Source organism: Branchiostoma belcheri, unplaced genomic scaffold (assembly GCF_001625305.1).
Source record: "Branchiostoma belcheri isolate BF01 breed outbred unplaced genomic scaffold, Haploidv18h27 scaffold5, whole genome shotgun sequence".
Classification (NCBI taxonomy): Eukaryota; Metazoa; Chordata; class Leptocardii; order Amphioxiformes; family Branchiostomatidae; genus Branchiostoma; species Branchiostoma belcheri.
The window spans coordinates 7075786-7100296 of record NW_017804131.1 but is presented as its reverse complement, the minus strand read 5'-3'; the positions used below and the strand labels follow the sequence as shown (position 1 = coordinate 7100296).

At 41.6% G+C, this 24511-nt stretch overlaps 2 protein-coding genes across 2 annotated transcripts; one reads left to right on the top strand and one right to left on the bottom strand.

Moving 5' to 3' along the window:
* Nucleotides 1-1467: 1467 nt before the first annotated feature.
* Nucleotides 1468-16410, bottom strand: LOC109480046 (dipeptidase 1-like). The gene is made up of 10 exons (XM_019782190.1): nt 16050-16410; nt 10218-10359; nt 9598-9730; nt 8992-9142; nt 8156-8222; nt 7200-7376; nt 5809-5905; nt 4932-5007; nt 2613-2748; nt 1468-1754 (listed from the first exon to the last, which is right to left on the bottom strand). The coding sequence occupies exons 1-10, from the start codon at nt 16244-16246 to the stop codon at nt 1659-1661; spliced, it is 1272 nt and encodes a 423-aa protein (XP_019637749.1). The 5' UTR covers nt 16247-16410; the 3' UTR covers nt 1468-1658.
* Nucleotides 16411-19921: 3511 nt separating this feature from the next.
* LOC109480092 (lipopolysaccharide-induced tumor necrosis factor-alpha factor homolog) lies at nt 19922-23552 on the top strand. Its single transcript, XM_019782247.1, has 4 exons — nt 19922-20300; nt 21121-21166; nt 21927-22095; nt 23175-23552. Exons 1-4 carry the CDS (start codon nt 20181-20183, stop codon nt 23299-23301), a joined length of 462 nt encoding a protein of 153 aa, XP_019637806.1. The 5' UTR covers nt 19922-20180; the 3' UTR covers nt 23302-23552.
* The last annotated feature ends 959 nt before the right edge of the window (nt 23553-24511 follow it).

The window sequence follows — 24511 nt, the reverse complement described above, 5'->3', positions numbered from 1 at the left end:
GTAACATTTGCAAAGCAAATACATAATGTTTACCTTCGGACATGATCTGCTCTGTTGATTTTTACTTAAACACATTCACATACATGTACTATATGGTGACAGGAGTAGAGCAGACCATGAAATTGCAAAATTATGTAACCCAACACCAATCACCATGGTGATAGACGTCAACAAATCATGTCATTGGTCAGGTAATAGGTTACTGTTTGGAGAAGAAGAAGAGGAAGAAACTGAGCATAAACAATATGTTTTCCTTCTGTAAACATAATAAGTTGTAATTTTTACAAAAAAGAAATAATAAAGTGTATATTAGAATGCTATGTTTTATGATCAAATAGCATCAAAATGAAATAGTACTGGTCCACACACTGAATAGTGTACAGTGAAAATCTTAGTAAACCAAGCATCCATACTCAGTTGTGTAAGTTAGTTTATTTTTGTAGCCAAGATGTGTGAAAAAACAACAAGAAATTTAGTAGCAATTGTGAACACTTTATAAGTCAACTTACAAGTTAAAAGTTAGTGAAATCTCTAAAATATCTATAACTATCAGGTCATTGTAAGCTTTTGTGACTACAAAAGTGGCAATGTACTGATCATTACATTTGTATAATATCATGAAAGTTCATCTGTGTTGGTATCTACATGTTTAAAGTTAAAACTTTTGGTCCAACACAAAAAATTCTCTCAGCTAGAGCCTTTGACCAGTCACTCTGGTCTTCCTCAGTAGACTGACCCAGTGAAGCTTGTCACGTGGCTTCTTTGAAGTGTGACGTCAACACTGGGTCAAAGGTATCTGGTAGACGATGTCGACCCCCGTCACGGTTCAATGAAGGGTGATGGGCCCTGATGTTAATGGCTTCCTTCACCCCTTTCAAGAAATAGTCTTGTTCAGTGTCTAAAATCCTTATAGTGCGACGGGGGCCGACATCGTCTACCAGATACCTTTGACCCAGTGTTGGCGTCACACTTCAAAGAAGCCACGTGACAAGCTTCACTGGGTCAGTCTACTGAGGAAGACCAGAGTGACTGGTCGAAAGTTCTAGGTGAGAGAATTTTTTGTGTTGGATCAAAAGTTTTAACTTTAAACATTTGTATATTATCATGAGTGCATAAATGTGTTGTTTTAGATCTATACAATACTACACACTATAAACTATACATGTTGAGCATGTGGTCAAATATGGCTCTGAAGCTGTACAGTTTTTGTGAAAGAATAAAGTTTGGATTTTTACTTTGTGTTAGCATCATGGAAGTATAGCTAGACTAAGACTAAGACCATATCAGTAAAAGGTATACGTAAATGTGAGCAACTGTATCTTTTAATCCTCTATGACTTAAAAACAATTTCAAACATTCATAATTAGTTGTTAATACATGTGTATATGTACATCCCCTTTTTAAAGTTACATAAAACTTGTTTGGAGAAGTTTGTTAGCTTGCCCTATAGTTCATTACCTCTATGGCAAAAAGAAGAACAACTATTTCTACCTTCTATTCTATTTGAACGTGTAGCATACAACTCAAAACTATTGTCCAACATAAAATCTGTGTACGTTCACAGTGTTCATATGGCGCCATCTAGCAGTCCTGACTCTAACTACATGTATATTACTACACTATCTACTAATAGCCAGAGATCTTGTAAGTGTAATACACTATATCCTATAGGTTCTGCATGTTTCGTTCGCTACAGCTTGCTCGGGGATTAGATCTTCTAGCGGGTCCATCGTCTGACGAAGTTTGCGACTGACCTACAACAAAAACAGAAGTTTAGTAGATAACTTCATGATTACTGTACACTGCACATGATTGGGAGTTAAAGACATTGTAGTTTTTACAGCTAACAACTGGTGCAAAGCCAAGAAGTAGGTAAGGATATCGATGTGGAAAAGGCTCTATCCGCTACACATTTATACAGTGCGTTGTCCGCTCATTCTTGGCGCGTTTACTGGTTTTTGTCATAGTATTTCGGGCTCATTTTATGTTGCCGATTTCACCAAAAACTTTGCACCTCACCGTTGATTGCTTTGCTAATGGTGCTTATGGCAAACGATTATGGATTTCGAAATTCTTTGCTAGTAACAGAATTTTGCCCCTAACCGTTTTGCTACTAACTGGGTAGCCTCTACCAGGCTTCGTGAGGTGACTGAAAAGATCGAGTAGAAATCGGCCAAATAGAGAGATGAAATGCCAGGCAGATGGAGTTGGTCCGCTAGTGTTTGCCGCACCCGAACTGTACTCTCTAGCGGACCAACTCCCCTGACATGTTATCACTCTATTTCAACTCTTTCCAACCGCCTCCCGAAGCCTGGTAGAGGCTACTAACTGCAACTAAAAGGGTCTTGATATGATTTATTGAAATTGCAACAGTGAAATACACGCGGAACAGAGGCAGCTGTTGCTGGTGTTGTGTCCCGCACATAGAAACGAATACAGGACAGACAATACTCATTTTCAGTTGAGTCTAGTGGGGGAAAGTCGTGTAAGGTGCCTTTCCCAAGGGCAAAAGATCGGTGGCATGTCAGGACTCGAACCCGGAACCTCCTGATTCCGAGTCGCGCACGCTGCCGTTGCGCCACACGACCCAACGATAAGGGTCTTTTAATTACCTCTTCTGTTTCCTTGAAGACGCGGATAAGGTTCAGTCCCAGCAGTTTCTTAATCTGATCGTCCGTCCAGCCGCGAACGATCAGCTCTTCCATCAGGTTGGGATACTTGGAGACGTCTTCAAGACCCACGGGCACTCTGAGAAGGAACATTTGACAGTTGTAACAAGGAGAGCGAACAAGGAAGTACAAAATAATGTGTTATACACTGGGATATTAGCCGAGGTACCATCCGGATTTTCGCTCCGCAACTCTTTAAAAAAATTATTTTTCAAACGTTGCGGAGCGAAATCCGGATGGTACACAGGCTAGGCTATTGTATCAATAAGAATTCATATTTACGAAGGCCCATAGGTACACTTAGCATTTTTTATTCCACTTTGTATTTTCTATGGGTACTTTGTATTTTCTATGGGTACTTTGTATTTTCTATGGGTACTTTGTATTTTCTATGGGTTACTTTGTATTTTCTATGGGTACTTGTTTTTTTCTGTGTGTACTTCGCGAAGTTTTCTTGGTGGCTGGCGAAGCGACATTCATTTTGCTTTGATGTGGATGCTCCCATTTTTATTATGGGCGGTATATTTCTGTTTACCATTCCAGGCAACTAAATTTATTTTGAACCTATTTAAACATAATATACTTTACACTTTAAGAAAATTTTGTTTGTTTTGCATGCAATGTTCCACACGTTTATTAATTAGGAGTATCAAATAGTGATTATTACATCCTGGCATAGATTATGTTAATGTAGACACAGGACCATACTATTTTCGGGGGTGCTAGGACATATTGTTCAGACTTCCGTCAACATTTCCGTAGCGATATATGGTAAATCACTTCCTCGCTGAATGTAAATTACTCCTTTGTATTAAAAAAAGCCCGTAATCTAAAGCGAGGGTTCATTGCCAATGTTGGGAAAAAATTGCATTGCGGTTTGCTGCCCTCCTACCAACCACGAACGTTCATCACATGCAGTTTACGTAGGAAATATGGACAATATGCCGTTTCAGTAAATAACCTGACATCTAAAATTGTTGAAATATTCACAGAAACTCAAATTACACTCTAGGTTGACCGTCTAATCGTGTGGTAAGCTACATGTGTGCTGTAGTGACATGAATTGGCACTTTTGTGGGGAGGGGGGCGTCCCAACAAAGGTCAACGACCTCCATGGCTTACGGCCTATGTTTCACGCTTTTGCACTTCATAAATGAACAATTTTAGATGTCAGGTTATTTACTGAAACCAAGGAGGTTGAATACAATACTTGTATTTAACCTCCTTGCTGAAACGGCAATATTGTCCATATTTCCTACGTAAACTGCATGTGATGAACGTTCGCGGTTGGTAGGAGGGCAGCAAAACCGCAATGCAATTTTTTCCCAACATTGGCAATGAACCCTCGCTTTAGATTACGGGCTTTTTTTTAATACAAGGAGTAATTTACATTCAGCGAGGAAGTGATTTACCATATATCGCTACGGAAATGTTGACGGAAGTCTGAACAATATGTCCTAGCACCCCCGAAAATAGTATGGTCCTGTGTCTACATTAACATAATCTATGCCAGGATGTAATAATCACTATTTGATACTCCTTATTAATAAACGTGTGGAACATTGCATGCAAAACAAACAAAATTTTCTTAAAGTGTAAAGTATATTATGTTTTAATAGGTTCAAAATAAATTTAGTTGCCTGGAATGGTAAACAGAAATATACCGCCCATAATAAAAATGGGAGCATCCACATCAAAGCAAAATGAATGTCGCTTCGCCAGCCACCAAAAAAACTTCGCGAAGTACACACAGAAAAAACAAGTACCCATAGAAAATACAAAGTACCCACAGAAAAAAACAAGTACCCATAGAAAATACAAAGTACCCACAGAAAAAAACAAGTACCCATAGAAAATACAAAGTACCCATAGAAAATACAAAGTACCCATAGAAAATACAAAGTACCCATAGAAAATACAAAGTACCCATAGAAAATACAAAGTGGAATAAAAAATGCTAAGTGTACCTATGGGCCTTCGTACATATTGTACTTGATTTTACGTGTAACGTTGCAGCAGCAACTCAGAACAAGTCAGTGTTGCCCTGAGGAAGGTGACAGACGGTCACCGAAACGTCGTATGTGTAAACCACTGGTTGTTAAATTTGAAAAAAAAAACTTTTTAAATAGTCTCTTGCTGAAGGTATTTACGATGAAGGTATTTACGGAGAGATATCTACATATTTAAACGTTCATGATTTCTAGTACACCATTTAACAGCATTATATAAAGTACGTGTACTACGAGTATTTAATAAGCTGACCTCTCGACGCCGTCGTAGTCTGCTCCCATGCCTACATAGTCTTCCCCTGCTACTCTCTTGATATGGTCACAGTGATCTACGGGAAGATAGAGAGTTAACAGGGAATTTGTATACAAAGATTTAGCATGGAACTGTTCAAATAGAATCTAAGGGAACACACAATAAGCAACGAAGTGTCAACTGTCACAAAATAAGCTTTGCTAGATAGAAAATTCATGATGCAAACTTAAAAGAACGAAATACGACATAATCAAGAAAAATATGAGAAAATAGATTTCTTAGCACATGACTCAAAGTTGCTTCAAATTGTTAGCACTACCCCTTTTCAAAACGTAAACAGGATTTAAGTCTTTATGCAGCAAGTTTAAACTAATGTAATTTCCAACACAAGAAATTGGACTCGCCCAAATTTTCCACTGTACAACTCCAGTCTTTGTCAAGGAATGAACACACATAGAATCGCCTGGTCATCCAGTCTCACTGGACAAAGTAAGAATCCTGGACTCAGAACCGGATTTCTTTGCACAAGGGATTAAAGTACATCAGGGCATTACAACCATCCCTCAACAGAGACGGGGGGCGCCACAGACTTTCTGCAACCTATGATCTACTGCTCACGGAGTCACGTGTGTTATCTGCGTGACGTCACGAAAGCGGTGGATTGTTCATTCCTTGACAAAGACTGGAGTTGTACAGTCGAAAATTTGGGTGAGTCCAATTTCTTGTGTTGGAAATTACAGTTTAAACTTGCTGCATAATGACTTCTACCAACACAGATGAACTTTCAAGATAGGATTTAAGTCTGCCCTATCGCATTAGGTTTGGAGTCTGCGAAGGATGTCATCCATGAAATTTACTTGCTGTGGCCTAAGGTTACCTGCGACGTGTCTGATGTTGGTTGTTGGCGTCTTGTTGGGACCACAGTTGATGTAGTCGTTGTAGAAGTTCACCATAACGACACCCTTGTTCTGTTTCTGAGTGTGAAAGAACGTGACATCTTATTTTAAAAAGCGTCCTTCTTTTCAAAAGATGCCCAATCGGTTTATAAATAACACACGACACTAAAAGAAAAAGAATTATTGATGCGTTCAACTTGATGCGTTCTACTTTCGGTCGGCCTTAGGCCATGTTGATTTGATTATATGGATGACATCCTCCGGGAGCCCCAAAACTGATGCGCGCGTGCGAATAAAAAAAAAGTTTTGCAAAAAAAAGTTCTTTTCATTATGAAATCTACGTGGTCATGAGGGTTGAGCAAATGGCACAGAATATGGTTTGGCGAATAATCTAGTCTTCAAGTTCATTTCTTTACAATTTCGTCTTTTTTCGTTTGATTTTGGCATTCTACGACATTGGTATAGTTTTTATTAATTTTTTTGTAACTTATGGTATATTTTTGCTCATTTTGCAACTGTTTTGTACGATTTACAATATGGTTGAAAACTTTTTTTTTTTGGAAACGGCCGAAAATTCATGCGCGCGCGGATGTCATCCATATAATCAAATCAACATGGCCTTAGAAAGAGTGGCAGATAGGCAAAGGAGGACGCATTTTCGTTAGCTACAGTAGTAGTGCAATGCGGCTTCGCAACGGCTCGCATATTCAGCCAAGCACATCATAACCCCTACTCTTCTTGATTAATGTTTTGGCTTCTTTTATATTACATGCAGAGATTTGGCGCAATGAGCTCATTCATACACGGAGCCGCCGGCTTTACGTCCCCATCCGAAAGGACGATGTGACACTATTCCAGCCGCGTCCAGGTCTAGGTGCCAACTGTCAACTCTAGCCGTAGGCTCCACGGAATCAATTCTAGCCCTCTTTTTACACAGTTGGTAAAAACGAGAAAGAAGCTACAATTCTTATAACACAATGCGTAGTAGGAGACCGAAAATGATGCCCTGGGGAACACCTGCGCAATTTTCCCCGTCATTAGGCAGCCTGTCAATCGACAACAGCACGCTGGCATCTAGAAGATAGACCCTGCTTGCTTTAAAGCTGTCTTCGTTTACGATTTTGGTAAAACATACCAACTACCAACAATGTATACTAGTAATAGGGGGACCAAAATGGTGCCCTGTGGAACACCTTCGCAATTTTTTCCATCATTAAGTAGCCGTCAATCGACGACAACAGCTAGCACGCTGGCATCTATCAGATAGACCTGGCTTGCGTTAAAGCTTTCTTCTTTTACGATTTGTTTACATGTTTCCAAGAGTATACTTGTCTAAGACTTTATTTGGCCCAGATCTCGGCACAACACGCACCATTCTCCTGAGCACGTCGTCCGGCACGTTCCTGGTGTGGTTGCAGAGCGCGTAGGCCGAGGAGTGACTGAAGATGACGGGAGCCTGCGTCACGTCCAGCGCGTCGTGCATGGTCTTAAAGGACACGTGCGACAGGTCCACCAACATCCCCAGTCGGTTCATCTCCTTGATAACCAGCTACAAGAAGAAGAAAAGTAGGCAAAACATCTTAAAGACACCATTTGCCTGTAATAAGAACGTTCGTGCGCTGAACTTGAGAATTAGAATTAAAGCCAGTCAAAGTTTATGTAGCACGCCGCCACGTGGTTAAAAGCCTATATACTAGTAGGTTGGCGACCATCTAGCACGTGTATATTTCCCTCTCCTTGTTCTTGAGCCAAGCTTTTGCCTGTCGGTGTATCTTTGCTGAGTGCTAAGTAGAGAATCAGTATGCAACATTCTTTGGCATGATTGGCTTGGTAGAAGCAAACGCTGCCCCATGCACTAGAACTAAGAAAACGGCAGATTTCATATCCAGAAAGCTAGCCGAAAATTGTCTGAAGTTCGTCAAAAGAAATGATCCAGTGGAATTTGTAAGTTCAAAAATGTAAACGTAACGGAGACTAAGTCAATGTTTCTTTCTAAAATATACACGAAAGTAGGCGGGGCAAAAATTTGAGTAGGCGGCGATTTTCGCGGGTTTTCAGATTGTTTTGAGAAGGCTGAATCATCATTCTGTTGCAGAATTGAGTAAAACATTGATAATCAGCTACGAGAAGTAGGAATAAAAACGGGTACTCTACCCAATAGACTTCAGTACTAAAGTTATAGTACAAACGAAGTTACATCGATGAAGGTTAGACATCCAGGTAATACGATACGCCAAAAAGCAGTTACTCAAGCAACTGGATATGATTTTGAACATTCAAAATCATTTCCAGTTGCTTGAGTAACTGCTTTTTGGCAAACGAGGTTACCTTTCCAAAATCAGTCAGACCGTTGTGCTCTGGGACTTGCTTCCCAGTTTCTTTCCATTCGTCAGCCCTGGAAAGAAAGAAAATGATTTTTTAATCAATAAAAATTTATGTAATGCGAAACGTGAAATTCGCGTGGAGTACTGAATAGAAAAAAACTGCTCAATCACAACTTGTATAGTAAAATGTTTTGTGTAATATTTTGGCTTAAGGTTACATCAAGATTACCATGCATGATTACTTTTCGTGTGTATCATCTGTAGTACATTTTAGGTGTGACGGATATCGTCAAAGTTTACGGCTATATTAACCACACGCACGCACACACACACACACACACACACACACACACACACACACACACACACACACACACACACACACACACACACACACACACACACACACGACACACACACACACACACACACACACACACACACACACACACACACACACACACATACACACACACACACACACACACACAACACACAACACAACACACACACACACACACACACAAACACACAAACACACACACACACACACACACACACACACACACACACACACACACACACACACACACACACACATACACACACACACACACACACACACACACACACACACACACACACACACACACACACACACACACACACACACACACACATACACGCAAACACACACACACACACACACACACACACACACACACACACACACACACACACAAACACACAAACACAACACACACACACACACACGTACGAGAGAGAGAGAGAGAGAGAAACAAAGTCGAAGCCCTGCATCTGTCTGTGAGTTGTACTGACCAGGGCGTGTTGCAGCTGTGTGTGATCGTCATGTACCGGACCCCCAGGTCGTAGAACATGCGCAGTGTAGCCAGGCTGCTGTCCAGACCGTGTCCGCCCTCCATGCCGATCAGACTGCCGATCTTTCCCGCCCTGAACGCCTCCCAGATTCCTGTGGAAAAATTCAGGGAAATGACCTTTAGTATGGTGAGCAGGAAGGGAGAGCGGCTAGACAATGAGGACATGCAAGAGGAAGGAAGGAAGGAAGGATATAAGGAAGGAAGGAAGGAAGGATGGATGGAAGGAAGGATGGAAGGAAGGATGGAAGGAAGGAAGGAAGGAAGGAAGGAAGGAAGGAAGGAAGGAAGGAGTGGGGAAAAGGAAGGATGAAAACAGAGAGGGCGGACGAATACAAGAAAAAAAGATACAAAGAAACGGAAGGTGGAACTAGGCAATAAAGAAAACAGAAAATGGAAGGAACGACCGAAAAGAGGATAGATCAAAAGAAAACTTTATAAAAGGCTATGAATATCAATTTTCCAGATAAAGGGTATACAGTGTAGTGTACAACTTAAGTAAGAATTTTACTCGAATTGTTGACAAGCAAATATTTGTTGTAACTCTGACCTTCAGCGGTGGTGACAAACTGGAACACATCCGGGTACTTCTCCACAAACCGTTTGATGACGTCAACCTGGCCCAGGAACCTGCGTAACGCGTCTTTGTACTGGGCGTCACACGTGACGTAAGCAGCCCAGAACTTTTGGAACAGAAAAAAAAATTCATTGGTTCATTGCCCAGTAATGTGACATACTAGTATTTTCGAATCCTTTCCAAACGACTTCGTAAGATATTTTGACTATGGAAATTTCTTTAACCTGGCTAGACATTTCATATCTGTGTAGCACCAAACTCTCTTGTCCGTGGCGCGTAAAGTGATTTATTGTCATCAGGCTGTACTCCCTAAACCCAAACCTCTGCTTGGAGAGTAATCAGAATGTAGAGATTTTATATTGAACAGAGAGCAGCAAGATGGCGACGCCCATGCGGCTCGTACTAAAGCCTTACAAGTTTTGCTTACTCACCAAGCAGAGACTTCGGTTTTGGTGTATTTTTGCTTTTTTGTGGAAGTTTCTTTTTTTGCACTGTGATCTTTTGTACGCCTAAAACACTCAATGACGTTCTATCAGAACGTCCCTGCAAAACTCAAACCTCTGCTTGGAGAGTAAGTTCTGCTGACTGTGTACCTGTGCGCCGACCATGCCCTCCCTCAGCCGGGGGATGTCTGTGTGAGACTGGTTGTAGAGAGGACGCATGTCCTGCGCCAGGTTCAGCTGACCCAGTCTGTTGTTGTACACGTCCTGCATCCGCCACGGCCAGTCGTTGTGGCTATTAAAAAATGAATAAATTTAACGGCTTTACTATAACGCATTTTATCTCAAATTGTACCCTCTATGGCAATGAACGAAATGAACTCTTTGACGTAGCCTCCAAATTCTACCCAAACTTTCATACATATACAAATGAAAAGAAAACTTCTCTCCTCTTAACATCCAAAAACCCACAGATTACAGAAAAAGTGGGATCCTTTGTCTTCCTCTGTCTTCAAAAAAGAAGTCAAACCCAGTAGTTTTTTATTAGTAGTTTCTTAGTAGTTAGTAGTTCCATGTGTACTTATCCATGTGTACTTATCCATGTGTACTTTATCTGTTTTTATACCAAATGTTTCTTCTGTTCATGCAATTAGCCCTCGGGCATGAATTTGCAATAAAACTTGTTTATTTCGGTACGTGGCAAATGTGCCGATGTTGACACATTGGCGCACCAAATCCGTAGTGTGTTTTTGGCACACAGATAGACAGATTAGCCTAAAGAGAGGCTCGGTGGGCGTCACTCCACCGTGCAGGTGGGGAAGTCGTGTTAAATGCTTTTCCCAAGGGCACAACGTCGGGCCACGGTATCGAACCAGCAGGGTTGGACAGTCACAAGTCCCAATGCCCACTTGCCCAGAGCAAGTAAAAGCACTGTTCGGGCAAGTGAATATCTTCCTGTACTTGCCTGATTGGGCAAGTAAATTTTTTGGATGCAAAGTATAGCTGCTACAGTGTTTGGAGCAAGTCAAACCACCTTAATTTCAATAAATAAAGCATCTAACATTATAAACTCCAAAATAAGATAATTTCCTTGGTGGTACATGGTAGTAAAAATGCATAGAAATATGTATATTTTGGGCAAGTGAAAAATAATTGGTTCGGGTAAGTGGAAATGACCTTGTACTTGCCCGATAGGGCAAATGGATTTTTGAAAACTTGTCCAACCCTGCGAACCCGGCACCTCTTGGTTCCGAGTCCAACGCTCTAACCATTGCGCCACCGACGCAATATAGGTGAAAAGTACCATTTACGACTAACTGGAAACTACATCATCAGTGTGTACATCATATCTGTCATTTATTTGTTACATTATCATTGTCATTGTCATTGTCATTATAAAGGATTCGTCCTAAACGCATAACCGAACAATCGTAAAACATCACTAATCCGAACCTAAACAAATGTTTTTCTCCATTTTCGGAGATTTTAGTTCAGTCAGGCTACTCTAAACCTTCCTATGCGCTATTAAATTTTAGCCTGGTTACCAAACCTATTATAGCTCCTGAGTCCTACATATCCTCTCCTCTCCTTACTCGACTCCGCATTGGGACCTGCAGCTTAAATCAAAGTTTATATCAACGTAATTTAGTTCTTAGTTCTGCCTGTACCTGTGGGTCTAAATGCGAAGACATTGTACATTTCCTTTTGCACTGCCCTGTACACAACTTGCATAGAGTGACCCTTCTCAGCAACTTACAGAGCCTAGTAGGCTCTACTTTTGACTTGCGCAACTTGTCTGACCAAGCCAGTATTAATCTTTTACTGAGGGGTTCGCCCCTTTTATGTCTTGAAGTTAAAAAAATTCTGATCCTTACTCAAACCTTTATAATTAATACCCAACGATTTACAGTTGCCTAATGATTTATATTGCCGTTAGTTTTGTATATACGAACGCTCATTTGTTGTTTTGTCATTTTCATACTTGTAATTTGTATTCTATGTCAGGGGTGTGATTAATATTAGCTTTGGCTAGTCTTGTACTTTGTTGTTTCAATAAATAAATAAAAAATAAATTTAAACTAGAATTCCGAGATCTCATACCTCCATGGAATATGATCTTGATATGTAAATGTAAATTTCTTCTTTAATTGTTCAAATGACCTCTGCATTAACATGATATATGCATCGTGATGTATGTTGACTTTTGATTAACTTACAGATGTCCCAAGTATGACATTCTCATCATTCACCATTACGAAATCATAGAATTTTCGCATTAATTATGCAAATTAGTTCATCATTTGCATAATTAGTATCTGTTGAAGTTCCGCCTGCCATAGGTTACATTCATTACATGTATGTAAGTAGTATAATGTAAAACACTGTAATTATAGAATTTCCTCATTAATTATGCAAATTAAGTCCTCATTTGCATAATTTGCATTTAATTATGTACATCTCTCTCTCAGCTACCTACACACCAAGAATAATGAAAATATGTTGTTCCTGTCTGGACTTATTGGCTTTTAAACATTTCGCCAGAAAGTGCCCTGCAGTTCCAGAACAAGCCGCTAGGGGGCCCAAACTCATATGACTTCTTCCCAAGCACGAGAGCTACCTTCCATCAAAATTTCATGACCCTAGCATGTCCAGATCGCGAGATATCAAAACCGGAAGTTGCGCTGCAGTACCAAGGGAAGCCACTAGGGGGACCAAAATCTCATCATTTCTAGTTTTCGTCACACCCTACCAACACACCAAGTATGAAACCAATCCATCCAGGCGTTCTTGAGTTATCTTGTTGACCAACAGACAGACGGACAGATAAACGCAACTGAAATTTTCATAATATAACCTCCATGACACATTTCATGGAGGTAAAAATAGTAGGAGAGGGTGTACCCCCGGCAGACAGATATGCGTGTACACGCGCTTGCATTGAGAGAAAACAGCTCCGGAATCTTGTTTGACCTTGATGTGTCGTCAACCCTTCACTGGATCAGATAACAGTTATATATGGCAGCTGCTGGCTTCGACAATACTAGTACAGGTCAAGGTCAGGAGAATAGTTAACGAGACAACGGATTCTAACGGAAATGGAAAGGTCATGAGTGTAGAAATTTCCTGTGCTTAGTTCTGTTGTCACTCACTCCTATGTTTCGATTCTACTGTACATGAGTAATGAGTAAGGCTCCCATTTGGCCAGAGCGCCGCGAGAGCCCCGAAGCTGATTTCCGTCTCGTAAACGGTCGATGCCATTGGAAACGGTCGATGCCATATCGCAGCACGGTTCATCCACATCGTGATGTTTCGTGGCGTAGATGTTATGGTATAGGTTAGGGTTAGGATTTTGGAGCTAAACTTTTGGACCTGGGTTCGAATCCGAGATTGTGCTTTTTTTCACTAATATTTACAATTCTATATAACCCTCCTTATATTTGCAGTTAGAATATTGCTTTTTATAGTATATATTACTTTTTAGTAGTTTTTGGACGCTCGGATATGGCATTGACCATTCAGCGAAATGGCATCGACCGTTTCAAATGGCATCGACCGTTTACGAGACGGAAAATAGCAGCGCCGAACCCTACGAAAAACGTGCTCAAGTAGAATCTCTACGGCGACCTCTCTCTCTCTCTCTCTCTCTCTCTCTCTCTCTCTCTCTCTCTCTCTCTCAGCGCGACGGAAAACTCAAAATGTGTCTAGCAAGGACATGTCCTTGGTACTAGCTAGTGCTTTGCGACCGAGAAAATGGTCCAAATAAAATGAAGTGAATAACCTTGTAGTTGTACTGCAGTCACCTGGCCCTTGAACTCCAGCCGTTTCAGGACAATTTTAAACACCGAAAGAAGTATTATCAAGAAGGTTTAAAAAGATTTTTAATCTCCCTGGTCTTATAGACTAGTAGTGTATAAGGTACTGGCTCATAATTAGCCTCTACCAGCTTCGGGAGGCGGCTGGAAAGAGTGGAAATCGTGCCAAACTGTTCTCTCACCGCGGACTAACTCCTATTTGGCCGATTTCCACTCTTTCCAGCCGCCTCCAGAAGCCTGGTAGGGGCTAGCTCATAATTTACAATATCGTTACTGGAAAGACGTAAAACTGCAAAAACACACATAAAACACAAAGAATGGACTGGATCCTTGTATCTGCTTGGAGACTACTCTCCCCCAGCTGGGTTATGTTAGATCATGTTCCACACGTGATCTCGATCGAGGACAAGTTGAAGTTGACAATGCTGTACAAACATGGCAGCATTCTTGCCAAGGGAGGATCGACATAAGGTATCATCCATGGTTGACATTCCGAGTGTCTAGTCTCGAAACTCAGACAGCCGTAGAAAAAGAATGCAAAAATTAAAACCCACAGACGGGTAGCAGACTGGGACACGCTCTGTTTAGGAAAAGTGTTTGTGATTCTTTTCTCTTTTGTCACCCGGTCTCCATTTCTTGTTCAAGTTGTTGCCCGTCTCGGTCAAATTTTCACAACAACTTGACTGCAGTTGGACCTTTGAAGGACCACAGGAAGAATAGCTACATTTGCTGTAAGCCAAGTGTGGATCCCAATAAAGTCAAAGTCAAAGTTGTTTTTAACAGTTCTCCTTCCGCGTCTTTCATGGTCCGTCCCTTTTCTCAGCGACGGTCGTTGCCTTCCGATCTAAAACTACTAGTACTCTTTAAATAAATAGAGGTTATATGTACATGATGCGAGTGAAACCAATCAAATATGACCACCTCCTTGATATGACAAATCATACATGAATGGTACACACTATTATAATATTTATAGTATATAGTACACGTATGTACTAGAGGCAAAGCGATCATCATCTATTATATTATTGAAGTCCAGGGTTTCCTATCCCTCTGCACAAATTATTTGACAGGGAAACTGCTAAGTGTCCTGAAGAATCTATGGTTTTCCGTGTCGTCTACAAATAGTATAATCCTATAGATTTTGGACCAAGGAGCTTTAAAGTTCATCAGGACAAAAGTTTTATGTCGCTCTGCGTTTCACAATTAAACGAGACAAGAGAGTGCGATAAGGTCTTGTATCCGTTCATTCATGAACGCGCTAACAAGAACCACGTGTGGGGACCTAGCCTCTACCAGGCACCGCGGATCGCTGGAAAAATAGTAGAAATCGGCCGAAATAAACCCACGGATTGGATCTTCTCTGGCCGGCTACCTCCCCTGGTATATATTATTATCATATTATTCCTTTATTTCGGCCGCCATTTCTAGTATTTTTCTAGCGATCCGCGGTGCCTGGTAGAGGCTAGTGGGGACCTCTTGCACGGTAAAACTGCACCAACCCAGGGGAGGGGTTGTATTTCTGGACATGCTGGGAGAGCAGTTGCCTCTCTCTGGGTGGTTCAATCGCCATGAATAGTCCCTCTCACACTTCGTTCTGCCCTTTCTATGACCCTTTACTCCAATTTCTATGTAACTTTAGCAATATACAAATCTGTGTTTTACAAGCACCGGTGTTAGAAAAGTTCTCCGAATTTTGACGACTCGTGGTAGCGGCTCTGGAAAATTACGTTAGTTCGATTTAGAGGCTCACACACTAGTATCCTATATCCCATTGAGCTCCTTGATCAGATGTGTCATTTTAGCAAGTGTGTGTTTGTCACAGCTTACAAAAGAGCAAAAGTTGCGATCAACTACTAGTAACCTGTACCAAGGAGGTTCTTGTCTGTATATTTCACAACAACATACACTTGTAGTGGCTTCGTTTATATATCATTATATGATAAGAAAACGATATGTACCACCAAGGAGCTTCAACACGTGCGTAGAAGACATTTTCGTTGACAGTTGCACTTAATCATTTCTATTAAGGTACACAATAAAAAAATAATAAAATAACACGTACCAATTACAACTGTTTACATACAAAAACATAACTTGGCATCCAAAATCTAAGGGGCAAAGGGACAAAACCCAAAATATTTTATATAGACTGGAAAAGCACGTTACCCACCCATCGACCAAGGGGACCTCTGACATGAGTCTGCGGGCTCGGTCCATGCTGGTGCTCCGCTTCTGTAGAGACAACGGCACGGCAACAGCCACCACCACCGCCACGAGAACCAGGACTCCCAAAACTACCAGCAGCAGTCTGGTCCTGCCGGTGGCACTGGAGACGCCCTCGGTCCCTGTTCTCTGGTACGTCGCCATTGTTGGAAAGTTTAGGGGGGCGATCACGCGATATCGGGGAAGGGTGCTGTGCTCCTGTTCTTGGCCGTATCAGTATCAGCGATATATCAGAGGATCAGATACTACCAGATACTAGTATCCAGGCTACAAATGGGCTAGCCAGCTAGACTCCAAGCAGATTTTCCGGCGGTAAAGACGTTACCAACCAATTAAGAAGCTCTGAAGATTTTTAAGTTTTTAACCTCCTGCAACAACGGACTATCAAACTGGCCAGGCAGTATAAAAAAAATACGGCTCTCAGTGGCCAATAATATGAGATGTTGTCACATCGGCGCACCAAATCCGTAGGGTGTTTTTGGCACCCTGACAGACAGATTAGCCTATAAGAGGCACCGGTGGGCGTCACTCCACCGTATAGGTGGGGAAGTCGTGTAAAGTGCCTTTCCCAAGGGAGCTCTCGGTTCTGAGTCCAACGAGTCTAACCGTTGCGCCACCGACGCCACTGCAAAGATTTTTAACCTCCTACAACAACGGACTATCAAACTGGCCGGGCAGTATCAACACGTTAATCAAACAATCATACGCTTGATTGGAGATTACGTAATGAATAATTATAATCAAACTTTTGTTAAAATTTTGTAGTACACGTACAATAAAAAAACAGACCGAAGATATCTAGACCAACAGATTTGGACAAGAATAACAACACGACAATTCACAAGGTAAGAAGTCAGTAATAATGTGGATGCAAATCAAGTGTCAAGGGAAACAAAACGGACAAATGTGTCACAAGTCTACAGACGTTTCTCACCTGCCTGTGATCACAAAAGGTAGGCACTTCACAGGACTTGGCAAAGTGTAAAGCCTTGTCACAACCCGCCGTACGTGCATCTGCGTGCTGTCTACGTGCGAAAACGTGCGAAAACGTAGGGCATCCGTGCGTGGTGAGTACCGCCTCCGTACGGAATCCTACGGATTTGGGAACACGCAGACACGCCATAGAACTTTAAGTGCAAGTAAACCTTTTTCTGCGTGCGGTCTGCGGATTCACCAATCGTACGTGCGACGCGCGTGCCCTGTACAGCCTATGAGCGTACAACGCACGTTTTCAGAAAAACGTAGCCTCCCAAAAAACGTACAGACAAAAAGCACGCACGGCGGGTTGTGACCAAGGCTTAAGAACAAGGGTTTACATTATTAACACATTATTTGTTCTTTTATCTCTACAATGACTGAAAAGCGAAGAGAAGTTGAATTTAACTATTAATTGTTGAACAATTTTTTGTCTGTGACTGGATCTGTTCATCCGAGTGTTTTGTTAACTTGTGACTGTACCAAAATCAAGCTCCTTGCCGGTGGCCCAGTGTGACAATATTTATTTATTTATTTATTTATTTGACTTTCCAATGCACATGAAGTAGCATGGAGGAGAGACAAAACAGGTGCATATATGCACCTCTGCCAGTTGTCTCTCCACATACAAAATACATTATAAAACAGTAATAATACAAAATAGACAATTTAAGTGAGAACATACAATAACATATTTAAGATATATGATAATATAGTGACAACAATAGGGCAGTTATCGCTGCCTTGTGGCCATACAGGTCGTACATCTGCAAAAAGATATCCAGCTGCATGCAGCATCGGTGTCATAGACCGCATTAAACCTGTTATGTAAATGTAACATCAATTGTCTTTTGAAGGTATTTAAGTGTTGTGGCTGAGAGACATTTAAACCCAAAGTTCTCAGACTGACATCCAAATTGTTCCATATGCATACAAGTCTTGGGAAGTACGACATAGCAAACAGTTGTGTTTTAGTTCTAAGAGGTGTTAACATGTGAGATCTTGTGCTTCTCGTGCTTCTCAAAGAAAAAGAAACATATTTCAACATATCTGAGTCGCACAAGTTTGCCATAGACTTAACAAAGAGTACGACGTCGGCCTCTTCTCTCCTGAATGTGAGTGGTAACATACCAAGAGAAGACAATCTGGATTTATAATCGAGATGTTCAGGAACTACGCCAAGAATATATCTGGTTGCCCGACGTTGGATGCCTTCTACAACACTAATCAGATTACGTGATCCAGGGCACCAAATAGAAGAACAATACCCAAGTACACTTCTAACCATAGTTACGTAAAGTGTTTTCCGAGTATCAACACTTGACGTGAAGCCTACAGTGCGTTTTATGAAACCTAACAAAGAGTTGGCTTTGGCTACATTAATATTCAAGACATGTTCATTCCATTTTAAGTCAAATTGTACAGTGACCCCAAGATCTGACATGCTATCAACTATCTCTAACAATGTGCCATTCATGTTATAGCTAGACACGATAGGTTGCTTGGATCGTGAATATGAGCAATAAATGTCGTCATTCATAAAAAAAAGTTGATACAGTTTTTCTGTGTACAGGTATTGAATTGAATAAGAAAAATTCATATTTCTTATGAAACTTGACAAACCATGTATCATTAGTTCTATATGCTCGTACATCTATAACTGCGTCAAGACGCGAGAAGAAGTCGAACAATGTAAATAGTAGACCACATTAGTATGTATAGTTTAAGTATCATTGCTGTATCCTTTTCCTTGTCTATTCATGACCTGTACTTAGCTTGTTAAAGCACATGCGTACAATAAAGGTCTTTGATTCATTGAAAATGATTACGCTACGATGTAGATCATTACTACCATTTGAGTTTATACAAGGCACCGTACGCAAAGGCAAAGGGCCCCTTTCAAGGCGGAACACTTGAAACAGTTGTATAATGAAATGTCCCTGCTTGGGATTGTTTCCCATCCTGACACCTACGCGGAAAGCTGGCTGATCTCACTTGGCGCGAAACTGCTCAAGCTCAACCGGATGTTGGCTGCAATCCTAGATATGGATTACCCAGGAGATACTATGGTTTAGTCTCTACCAGGCTTGGGGAGGCGGCTGAAAAGAGTAGAAATCGGCCAAATAGAGAGATAAGCATGCCAAGGGAGTTTGCCCGTTGAGAGAACATCGCCGCACCCCATTGGCATATCTCTCTATTTGGCCGAATTCTACTCTTTTCAGCCGCCTTCCCAAGCCTGGTAAAGGCTTACTATGATTGGCATGACACTACGAGAGCGGGTCTCCAAGCAAATCCCTTTCGGCGGCAAGACAGTATCCATTGGCCAGAGGAGTTTGTACGGCCACCGACTGTCCGCAGATCCTTCGGTGGCCGTACAAACTCCTCTGGCCAAATGGATACTGGATCTGCTTGGAGATTGCAAGTCTCTTTCTCTCTGAAGTACGGATGGAGAGGGCCTTTGCCGATCTTATGCTGCAGTTCAACCCGAATGTGCAAGGTGCGCAGGTGTACGTGCACCTGTTCCCATGACCGGGAGGACACTTGTACCCCTCCCACCTGTTCCTTTCTCTATCCGCCCGTCCATCCAAACACTTGGCTAAAACTTCACCAGGATAATTCGACAACAGTCAGTGACAATTGTTACAGACGATGCATTGAAAATGTGACCAAAAGCTGAAAAGTCCGGAAACTTGACTAAAATAGAGAGAAGAAAAAAAACGACGAAAATTTACAATTAATCAAACGAAAACATGTATTTGGCAATGTTAAACTTGAAAGTCAGCGATATAACTGAAAGAAAGCGTCAAGAGAAGCGGTAGGTTTTTTTAAAGACGCAATCATCGGGACCAAAAGAAAACTTTATTTAGCCGGCCACAATGACAGCATTCACGTCAGTGCATTCACATGTCTGTCCTTCTCTTTACCGAGTTGTCACCACACGTAGCAACATAAACAAACGTTTTCTGCGGCCTGGATACGGGGTTATAACTAGGACGCACAACACTTGTCTACAGAGTGAAGATTGAGGGAACTGGCATATTTTCTCCGCCAGTTTGACGTGTAATTTTCTTTAATTTCTCGTTGTTGTTGTTGTACAAAAAACATGTCCGAGAAGGTCGCACCAGCCGGCGAGAACTGGCAGCAGCCCCCACCTGCGTATCCGACCCAGGCCCCGCCCGACTCCCAGCCGACCCAGGCCCCGTACAGCCCTCCCCAACCTGCGGTAAGTTACAAGTATGTCGTACAATCATCACACGTTCGCAAGATGGCGGCATGAGCTCTGTCAGCCGTTCAGTTGTCTTGTTCTAAGAAAAGCTACCTTAAATCTAGCCGTGGACGACTCTGGTAACCCTTTTTGCATGATAATGCCGGGTACAGAACATTATCATGCAGAAAGCGTTACCAGAGTCGTCCACGGCTACCTTAAATCCTTGTTGGCGTGTGGTTATCTTTCACAGCCTAGTTGAATTGACGTCATCAAAATTGCAGCGGCAGAGTGCTCAACTCGGAACCAAGAGGTCCCGGGTTCGAGTCCTGACATGCCACCGACCTTGTGCCCTTGTGAAAGGCATTTTACACGACTTTCCTCACTTCGCTCAAGTGAAAATGAGTATTGTGCTATCCTTTATATGTTAGCAGTGGCATAAAGTTGAAAAACGTGAGTGTGTTGTCATCACGTCATGTGATTATATGTTGGAATAAAAAAAATATTTAAAAAAATTGCAAGAGGACCTACGACGAATGTGATCGCGTTTATACTGCGTCACCTACTTTAAGAACTGTGAATGATTAATGAGAAGGATCAATGAAAAAAGAGATGAAATGGGGAAGAAAATATCGCACGTACTGCAAACATGAAAAAATACAGCAGTATTTTACAGGTTATGGATTTGTAAAGAAAGCTGAGCAAATTCAGTTTTCTATAGATGTTTCATCCCGGGCAGCAAAACAAAAGGTTCCCAAAGAACCTCTTCTCGTTTATGCATTTACATGTACTAGAGGTTAGAGAAGGTGTCAGTTTTGTGCTCTTTTTATGTTTTCAGAACTACCAACAGGGCGGAGCAGTACAGTCCACCACTACGGTCTTCGGTAAGCAGCTTTACTCATGGCCATGCCGTGACAAATTATTGTGAGTGACCTTAATATCCAAGCAGATCTCTTTCGGTGTCAAAAAGACAGTATCAAATTGGCCAAGCAGTATCCATTAGCCAGAGAAGGTCGCCGGCTACCGACGGGTAGTGGGGGTAGCGACAAGAAAACTGCCATGTATAAAAAGCTAACGATCATTCCCCCACAACCTCTGCTTGGAGAGTAGGTGAACCATCACCGAACTTTGACATCGGCAAAGATAAGATATACCAGAACTTATACAGTAGTTCGGCTTTTGACATTTTTCAAAACTATAATGCTTGACCTAAGGGTTAAACTCATGTAGTGCAAAAGTAACATTTTAGGACGATACAAAAAGTAAATTTTCTGCTTATTTCTTTACAAAGTACGTAAGTTTACTGAATTAATAAACCCTACTGCATTGCCCGTTTGTTCTGTAACAGCGGGGGGTTTATAGGCGAAGGTTCTAGACCTAGGCCTTTTAGCCGAATCGTTAGAGCGACGGGGTTGTAAGCTGGTGCTCGGGTTTAGCGTGGGTTCGATCCCCGGCCCGGGACCAGGAGTGTCTTTCTGTTTCTACTCTCCTAATTCTTACAGTGGTTCCCACACCGGCCCTGGGAGCACTGGCTGAGAGCCACCCCAGGGATGTCGAATTAATTCGGAAGATTCGACGAAAAGGGGGACCAGGAGAGGAAATCTTCATTTTTTTCTACTCTCCTAATTCTTGCAGTTTCTTCAGTTCCCCAGCCCGTACCTGGAGCGGTGGTAGTGACCGCTAACCCCCCGTCCCGCTCCAACCAGCCCGTCCGGCTGACGTGCCCCTCCTGTCACCAGGACGTCCTGACCACCGTGCAGCCTGAGATCGGGATGTTCACCTGGCTCATGGTCGGGGCAGTCTTTCTCTTTGGGTGAGTATTGAATTCGCATTCGCATACCAGTTTGATTTGTTGGTTCTCGGATTTTTTTCTGATTTGCCAAAAAAAAAATAAGATTCTAGTTCTGAATCAACTAAAAAATTTTGCCCCCAACAGTTGAGGAAAGTCCTTTTCTTCCTAGTTCCTACAGTTTTTTCATCTGTCAATGCAGTGGTTTGATTAGAAGTTCAAAATTCATATAGTTTTTAAAAATATTTAAAAATATTAACCCAGCCTTTTGTGTTTACTTCATGTTTCCTATCGTAGTACTTTGGGCTTTAAAAGGATGCCTAGACCGTTTTTTTTTTTTTTAGCCCTGTCCCTTCAAATTTTTATTTAAAAAATCCGAGAACCAATAAATAAAAATGGCGTGGCCTTATGAAACTTAACAAACCATGTATCATTAGCTCAATATGGTCGTACATCTATAACTGCCTCAAGAAGAGAGAAGAAGTTGAACCTGTAAATAGTAGATCACATTAGTATGTATAGTTGAAGTGTTACTGTTGTATTCTTTTTTCCCTGTTTATTCATGACCTGTACTTAGCTTGTTAGAGCACAAACGTTTATTCATGACCTGTACTTAGCTTGTTAGAGAACAAACGTACAATAAAGGTATTTCATTCATTCATTCATTCATTCATTCATTGATGTATATACCACTGTTACAACATTTGCCACAGATTATTTGCTAGCTATAGCTAATAACAAGAAAATACAATACTGGAGTTGCACAGTCGAAAATTTGGGTACATACAATTTCTTGTGTAGGAATTGAAATCACAGACTGACACAGTTTAAACTTGCTACACGTCCACCAACACAAATGGACTTATAAGCGATGTTGGCAAGTAGATTCAGACGAATCAAAGAGACTATGGTTTCACTTACTTATTCCAAAGAACTTCGAGAGAACTACAAGAAACATCTGGACAGAGCACAATGTGCACAAACTTAATGTGGCAATTCATGTACTAAAATCAGTGAGAAACCTACAATAATGACTAGAACAAGAAATCTGAGGCAACTCTTCTAAAAGTTTACGGAGGTGTGACATCTTCATCTTTTTCTAGGTTTGCGTTTCCACTGGTGTGGCTGGGTTGCTGCTTCATCCCTCTGTGCATCAAGGATTTCAAGGACGTCAAACACACCTGTCCCAACTGCCAAACCCACCTGGGGACCTACAAGCGGGGCAACTGAACACTAAAAATCACCTGACACGATGTCGCTGTGGAAAAGTCAAACCCTTTCCAACATAAAGCTTGATAAAACTGCACTCAGATTGAGTTATGGACACTGGAGTTTTGTTGGGAAGGGGGTATCTGTATCTGTAGAGGCAGTATAACCGCCCTTCGGCGTAACGCACCAGCTTCTGCATCTTTACCTGTATGGCCAGTATAACTGCCCTTCGTCACAACACACCGCTGAGCTTTGTAGACACACAACACTGCAGCAGCTGCTTATATTACACTGAACGACATGCCTCTAAATGTTAGGGTTGTCATAGTGTGTACAATAAAAAACATACAATCTATATTTTTCAATCGTATATTTTGTCGTATGTCAAAAGCGATGACTGTTGTCATAAAAGATCGTAAAAGAAGGCACAGTTGTATCAACTTCAAAAATCAAATGTTTGTTCAAATGCCATGCTTCCTCTTTATTGACCAACTTCGTTCATATTTCTTTACCCGTTCTTACTACTACGTCACCTCTTTCGATGCTCATAAAATAAAAATAAGAAAACTAACTAACTAGTTGTACTAAAAACGTAGCCACCTGCTGAAGTATACTAGTATTGGCCTAGGTGCCATCCGGAATTATTTTAAAAGTTACTTGCTGGTTGGAAAAATGGCAGATCAGCTAGTGCAAGAAGCCCCGTACGTAGCTACAAATATAAACGAGTGGCACCAAGGCTTCAAGTACATGTATATACGTAATCTCGAGTAAGAGGCAACGTCACATCGCTAGCCTCTACCAAGCTTCAGATGCGACTTGAAAGGGTAGAAATCGACCAAATAGACAGATAACATGCCGGGGCAGTGTAATATTCCGCTCAGCTGCAAACTATACATGTACTTCTTAAGCAATTCTTAACCTCCTTGAGCGGACTAACTCTCCTGGCATGTTATCTGTCTTTTTTGGCTGATTTCTACTCTTGCTAGCTGCCTCTGAAGCCTGGTAGAGGCTATCACATCGCCACAGTACCCGATACACAGGACCTATGGCTACACTCCAAGCGTGTCGTCGTACATGTACATGCATGTCAATTAAGGTGCACACCTTTGTGTAAAGAGTCACACGCGGACGGTGTCTTTAGTTACCTGAGGTCATTGAACTTTGAAGGACAAATTGTCGACTGAAATAGGATGCTACTCACCGAACCGGTTAGCGATAGCACCATTCAACG